The following is a 7538-nucleotide window of genomic DNA, read 5'->3' on the forward strand; positions in this document are numbered from 1 at the left end:
TTTTTTTTTTTTAATGCTATTTTAAAGAAAGATCTGAGTGAATGCAACATTTTTCTCTCCAATCTTACCTTGGCTGGGTGCTTTGAGCTTCTTTTATTCTTGCATTCACTTTCATCTGCTATTCTTTTAATAATCAGATTTCTAGTGGCTGGCAAAGGAATTTCATCTGGAAAGTAGTCCTCAGTTGTCTTTATAATCTCGTAGCACAGTATTTTGCAGAACTCAGTGGAATTCAAATTCCTGTGACCTCTTAAGTGCGGCAGGTGAATGAAATGTTAGTGCTTATGTTATGATTTACGTCTGTGTGTCCCCCCCAAAGCCTCATGCGATCCTGGGGCAGGCTGTTAGAGTTTGATTATTATGGGTTTGAGAGCTACACCCGCCCTGGGGTGGATAGTTTGCATATGTAAGGGAGAGGAAAAGGGTGCTTGAGGACATTCCTCCCCTATTCCGCCCTGGTGTGTGTGTCCCGGTAGTTGCTTAGCTGTGTGCTGCCGCCCTGAGATGCAGCCCTCTGCCACGTGCCACTCTGCCCTATAATCTGCCAAGTACGGATTGAAACTTCTACAAAATGTAAGTGAAATAAACCTCTCCTTCCTTAAATTTGGGCGTCAAGTATTTTGTCCCAGCAGGGAGGAAAAAGTAACCGAGACAGCTTAGAAGGAGCCAGGTGCCACGCTTACTGATGGGTTCTGGTAAGGGATAAGGGAAAAGTGGCCCCTGCAAACTGTTTATCATCTGGTAAGTGGTTTCAATGGATCTAAACTTATAGTTACTTTCCCACTGATGTTAATAGGAAGCACTTCAACTGCTAGCTTAAGGTATGATTTGATGCCAGCCACGGCTGACCTTGGGATTGTCTCTTTGTGGACTGCTGCTGTTAAAGTGTTGGTGCTTCCAGGGAAAAAACCAGCCCCCACAATTTCCTGTCCATATGGAGCCATCTGAGTACTTCCTATGGGTTACAGAGAAGCAGAGGACGTGTGCATGAGATAAAGCCAGATTTATCTTTGCTGCCAGGATTGATTGCTGGAGTCAAGGACTTTTAACAGATAGCCCTTTGATTCTGTAAACAAGGATTTCCAGGATGGTAAGATTTTTTTTTTTACCCCTTATTTCTATTTTTTCCTTTTTAGTTGACCTGCCCTTTCTTTTTATGATGAAATATAAAAAAAAATGCAAAAGTAGAAAGAACAATAATGTACATCCAGCTGTAATAGTTGCTGACATTTTGTTAATGTGTCATTTATATATGCATTTCTAAGATGCTGATTTCTTTATGTAATCATGATGCCATTATTATAACTATAAAAATTAGTAATAATTGCCTAGTATCTGATACCTCATCCATGTTTAAGTTTTCCAGATAGTTTGAAATATTCCTTATTGCTGGTTTGAGTCAGGATTCAAACAAGATTTACACTGTGTATTTCATCTGGTGTGGTCACTTAAACTTTCTTCACTCTATAATGATCTTCTTTCCATTTTCCTCCATGCCATTTGTTGAAGAAATCCTATCATTTGTCGTCCAGAATGGGCCATATTTTAGAGAGTTGGTTTTTTCTTTGAGGTGTTTCTTAGTTTTCTTTGAGGTTTTTTCTTAGTTAAAAACACTTGTTTTTAACTTCCCACTTTTTCTAAAGTAATGTGCTAATCGAATTTTAAAATACGCTGGTGACATGGAAGGAATTTAGAAACATGATCAGGAAGTAGAGGTCAATCTGTTGTCCCTCAGGTAGGGAGCCAAGTGGAGACCTATCAACATGTAGATAGCCCATGGAGATGGGATCCAAGATGGAGCCTGGGGGAAGGCTAGCACCAAAGATGTGGGCGGAGGAAGAGGGTAGTATAAAGGAGGCTGAGACAGAGCCAGAGATTTATGGGCGGAGCCAAGGGTGAAGTTACCGGAGCTGAAGTGTTCAAAGGAGGGGGAGTTGCTCAGCTTGTGACACATTTATACAATAAATTTAAATGAAAAATAAAGTGGGTAATTATTTTCAACTGGATTCCTTAATTAACCTACACATTTACCCTAAGGAAATAACTACCAAGTACATCATGGAAGACAAGGAGTTTGGAATTTTCTGGAAGAGTCCAGAACCAAAAGCTGTTTGATGGCAGTGATGAAAATGAACGACAACACTTACAGTTTTTGGGAAACTGAGTTCCAAAGTCTAGGATGTTTCCCATTTTTGTGAAATCCTTCCAAATAGATAAAATCCAGCCTATTTATTTCTTTTGTGTTTACCACTACACTCTCTCAAGCAGGGAGTCACATTAGCATGAGACAGGCGCTCTGGTCACGCATCTTTTCCATTTACCATGGTCAGAGACTCGCTGACCCTCCAGCCACTCAGTATGGCGCTGGATTTCAGGGTTCACTGTTGAGTTGTGACACACATATCCTCGGGGCAGTTTCCTTCCTTTCAAAGCAATAGTTTGTGTACAGCAGTGGTTCTCATCAGAATCACTGGCAGGGCTTGCTGAACTCAGCTCGCTGCCCACTCCTAGATTCTGACTCAGTGGGGACCCGAGGACTTAACCTTCCTATGGCTTCCCAGGAGATGTCATGCTGCTGCTCCAGGGATCCAACTCTGAGAACCCTAGTTTTCCCAGCTCTAAAAGTCTTAAGCTCCCTCAGCAAAACTACCCACATTAACAAATGCGTAGTACATTTAACACTGAACATGATCTGTCTGTAATGAAAATTCTATACCTTTTTCTACTGTGATAAAATATACAGGACATACAATTTACCATTTTTAAGTGACATTAAGTACAATCACGTTGCCTGCAACCATAGTCACCACCCACTTCCAGAACTTTTTCGTCTCCCTAAACCAAAGGTTCGTACCCACTAAAGACTAACTCTTAGACACTCACACTCTGCTCTTTCCCCAGAATCCACAGTTTATATTTCTATGAACTTGACTACCCTAGATACTTCATAGAGGGGGAATCATAAAGTATTAGTGCTTTTGTGACAAGCTTACTTAGGATGTCTTCAAGTTTTATCTATGTTGTCGCATATGTCTTCAAGAATTTCATTCTTTTATGCTGAACTATAGTCCACTGTATGTACATACCGTATTTTATGTACAAATATGCGCATAACTCCTTACCCTCAGTTTGGGGGGCGCATACACAGCTGCAGGATCACAGTGACTGTTTAACTTAGTGAGGATGTGCTATGTTACATCCCCAGCAGCCATGGAAAGGGCTCCAGCCTCTCCCCACCCTCACCAACACTTGTTTTCTGCTTTTGTGGTCACAGCCACCAGAATGGGTAGGAAGCCGTAATTCATGAAGATGAGCATCTCTTATGTGTTTATTGACGATCTGTGTTTTTTTCAGAGAAATGTCTATTATGTCTTTTACTGTTTTCAATCAGTATTTTTTTTTTGTTGAGCTTACTGTTTTCAAGTAAACTTTAAAAACCTTATAAATAAAACTTTACTAATAAACTTAAAGTAAACTTTAAATTTGTAAATTCCTTAGCAGCAGAACTTCCATCCACTCCTTAATTTTTGGTACTGGAGATCGAACCTCGCTTGGGTCTTTACATTGACCTGAGCTACATCTCTAGCCTTTTTATTTTGGAAACAGGATTTTGCCAGATTTCCCAGGCTGGTCTCCGACTTGCAAACCTCCTACTGTGCTGGGATTACAGACATGTGCCACTGGATCTCAAGAATCATGTTTTTATTTTCTTTAAAAATATCCCCTGCAAAGCTTGTCAGAATGTGTAGAATATGTATCACTATTTGTTCAGCACAAGCCATGGCTTCACATTTCAGTCGTCTCCTTTCATACCTTACATACATCTGTTGGTATTAAGCTGCTGTTGCTGCCCGGAGCAGGACCCCAGCTATGCAGGCTCTTTGCATGCCTCCTCCTATTGCACTAAAGCAACCAGACACGTGTTTTTGATATGCCTTTGGCGAATTTAGCAGCATGTGGTATTTTCCTGTTTGGTGATCACTGTAAATTTGATGTGATCTCTGAAAATAATTACTAATCTTGGTTTTTTTCTTGAGCAACTTTCTGGAGTCTAGGGTCATTACGTGGTCTGATATAATGGAGCATTTTCCTGTTGATCAGGAGGTGAGGGTATCAGTCTTACTACTGCTAACTTTATGAATGGCTGCAGAGGTCACTCGACCTCTTGGTGGCTCCAGAAAACTCTGAAAAGTAATGAGCACCTTAGTTCAGGAAGAGTCAGTGAAATGCCTGTTCTGGAATACAGGGTCTAATAGGAAAGCTTAACTTGATAATTATTAAAAACAACTGTAGAAGAAAACACTTCCCACCTGGAATCACAAGAAAGGAAGTTTCTTTGTGGTTTTGTTTTAAAGAATGAGCTACTACTGTTCAAAAATTGAGTAAGTATTTATTGTTCCAGACGGTACATTGCTTTTTATACATATTTCATAAATGATACAGGATTTTACACATTCAATATTTTGCTACTGTTGAAAGGACTTTTCTCCAGGTCCTCCCTCCGTTGCCGCCCCCACACCCCCAAAGGATTTCTTCATTGCACTGTGCTACTTCTTAAAAACCCTGCGCACGAACAGGATAAATGGTTTAAAAATAATCCACACAACGAAATAAATGGGGTTGGGGGAGTTGGACCGGGAAGGAGGTGGGAGGGGGGCTGGGGACGGGCAACATGCATCCTGTCATTCCGTCATGCCAGCGAGGGGGGGCAGCGGGAGCGGCAGCAGCCCTGGCTGGCCCTCAGCTCTGCAAGGCACCTGGAGTCTGGGTTTGCCACTTGAAGTGTTCCTCTTCATATACAATGATCTCAATGCAGGAAGAAAAGAGAAGAAACCTTTAGCACACGAGGAGGGATGAATCACTGGAAGAAGAGCCAGTGTCCTTGCCGTCCTGCCCCCGCCGCAGCTATAAATGGGTATTAACAGATTCTCTGACTTCCAGGGCAGGTGCTGGCTCGAAATATGGTAGAAAACATTTTGATAGAATATAAGATTAATTCTTCTTTCTCACAATTTAAGATCAGAAAAAAAATAGGGTGGAGAGGGTAGGCTGGAGGAAGCTGCAGAAATGTATTCCTGTATAAAGATAAATTGCACCCTTTGAGATCCGCACACTTGATTTACAATGACTGCAGTGGTGGAGGCAGGAGGACTCACAAACTGTAAAAGTGTGTGTCGTTAGAGATTAACGAAGTCCCTAGACACGGCGGTGCCATCAGGGTGGCCTGGGATACTGTCACACAAGCAGATTAACAGCAATGACATTATTCTGGTTCTGAAACGGCTACAGAGCCATGATGTTTTAGCCAATCTGTAAACCTCACATCTTCCTGATTTGGTGACACAGATGCACACTCTTCCGTAACCTGGTACAGGGAGAGGGGTTTCTCAGTGGGGTAGGAGGGAAATTCTTTCTCCTCTAAAAGACTAATGAATAAAAAACAAAACAAAACAGAAAAACCTCATGCAGTACTGCCAATGATTCCTAGGTACTGATCCGGAGCACTGGGATATCTAGACATTTAAGAAGTAATTAAGGGATAATCCGAAGTGTCAATTATCAAACAGTCATAACTTGGCTCTGATAATCATTTGGATAAATTAGTGTATCCGAGGGGGAAGGTAGTGGTCAGAGAAGGGGACTAGGAGGGCGGGATTTCTGGTGCCTTTGCAGAGACTGCGTCCAGTTTAGAATAATGCTAATGACACAGGCTCAGACTCTGTTTGCCACCTGTGTATCGTGAGGATTTCCTTTTCCGGTATATTTATTTACTCCTATGTCAAAAATAAGAAATGTTAAATAAAAAAAATAGAGCTCAGTGGGGTGCTGGTGGTTGCTGTTTTGCTGACCCTTCAAAGAAGATGCGAGAAACAAACACCCCAGCGTCATTTTCTCTTCACAAATCTCTCAGCTACATAATTGCGTCATTTCATCCAACATCTGAGATGCGTGATTAAGACAAGATTCACCAAGCCCTTTGAGCTTATATTCCATGATTCCCGACCCTCAGATTTTAACATTCCTTTCTTCCCTAAGATCTTTTTTGTTTTATAATTAAAGGTAAAAACCCTCTACTCCCCCATGGCTCCCAGCTTCCACCTGCAATACTTTAATTAAAAAGGCAAGAGTTATAAACAGGTGTTCTTTCTGTCAGGATTCACAGGCTCTTCGCAGATCAATCTTTTTCACCAATTTGTCGGAGGGGCAGATGTACTTGTAATGGGTCTCTCAGTCTCTTAAGATCCATTTCTGCCTAAAATAGAAAGAAAGGGTGAGAGAAACTGGCTGAGTGAGGCTTCCAGTGACATTACTGCCTACTGAGAAAAGAAGACTGTCTTCCCTCCATTCCTCTGAGTTGCAAGGATCACCTTGATTACCCTGAAAATCAGAAGACAAAGCGCTGCAACCTCAGGCACAGGACAACAGAGAGGGACTCCAGAGTAAAAGTCTGTCCCTGGCAGTTTCAGCAGACAGCAAACCCTCTAGAAAAGCAGTGCCAGCAAAGGGTGGGGCCCAGGGCCTCCGAGTGTAAGGCACATCCGAGACACCTTAATGCGTCAGTGAGCATGTGTTGGACCACAAATTTTGCAGGGATCTAAAACTTTAATTTATGCTACTTCAGACTTTCTCCAGTATCTGTTTTTTACTTAATCAACTTTAAAACAAGGACCTGCAGTCAACTGCAGTACTCTGAAGATCCAACACATGCTTGGACCTCACCCGGGAGGAGCCCTGGGTGGAGCTGAAGCATCTGTATTTGTAAGAGCTCCAAAGATGGTTCTGGTCAGCATTCCCTTCAGCTGAGAACCAGCCCACGCACAACAGAAGACAAAGTGCTGTTAGACTGAGGCAGGAAGATGGCTTAAGCCTATTCTGAGCATAACCTCATCATCAAAGAGAGACAAGAAGCAGAGAAAAAGCCACATGTGGTGTCTTATGCCTGTCGTCCCAGAACTCAGGAGGCTGAGGCAGAAGGATCACCATGAGTTTCAGGCCAGCCTGGGCTACACAGTGAGACCCTGTCTCAAAAAAAAAGGGGGGGGGGACAACAAGTATTAAAGAGGACTTCAAAGCTTCTGGGGACTACCAAAAAAATTGCTAACATCCCCACAATGATAAGAACAACAAAAAACAAAGACAAAATCTCTAAAGTCACAGAAGACTGTGTAGAAAAGGAATGAGGATTTATTCACCAAAATGAAAGATACCAGATTGAAAAAAGCATACTCAGAGATTTTAAAGATGCAGTTTAAAAATATATCAATTTTTTTTTAAAAAGTATCTTTTAGTTTAATAATCTCTGACCTGTGCCTGGCTAAGGTTTCACTTAGTCTCTCTTTATCTGGATTTTACTTTTTCTTGGTGCTAAAGATTGAACCCAGGGCCTTCACACTGAGCTACACCCCCAGCTCTTTTCAAAGTAAATTAGTTTCTTTTCTTCTTTCTTTGCTTTTCTTTCTTTGCTTTTTTCTTTCTTTCTTTCTTTCTTTCTTTCTTTCTTTCTTTCTTTCTTTCTTTCTTTCTTTTTCTTTCTTTCT

The 7538-nt window shown here is 41.6% G+C and overlaps 1 protein-coding gene across 1 annotated transcript in view; it reads right to left on the reverse strand.

Annotated features, from left to right (window-relative positions):
* Positions 1 to 4370: 4370 nt before the first annotated feature.
* The window catches only part of Mcu (mitochondrial calcium uniporter), a gene marked incomplete at its 5' end in the record, with an annotated part of 49371 nt that continues 46203 nt past the window's right edge, over positions 4371 to 7538 (reverse strand). Inside the window, 1 exon segment of the mRNA XM_013516764.1 lies at positions 4371 to 6253. Coding sequence (XP_013372218.1) covers positions 6176 to 6253 — 78 coding nt within the window.

This window comes from Chinchilla lanigera, unplaced genomic scaffold (genome assembly GCF_000276665.1).
Source record: "Chinchilla lanigera isolate Chin_1 unplaced genomic scaffold, ChiLan1.0 scaffold00036, whole genome shotgun sequence".
Taxonomy (NCBI): Eukaryota; Metazoa; Chordata; class Mammalia; order Rodentia; family Chinchillidae; genus Chinchilla; species Chinchilla lanigera.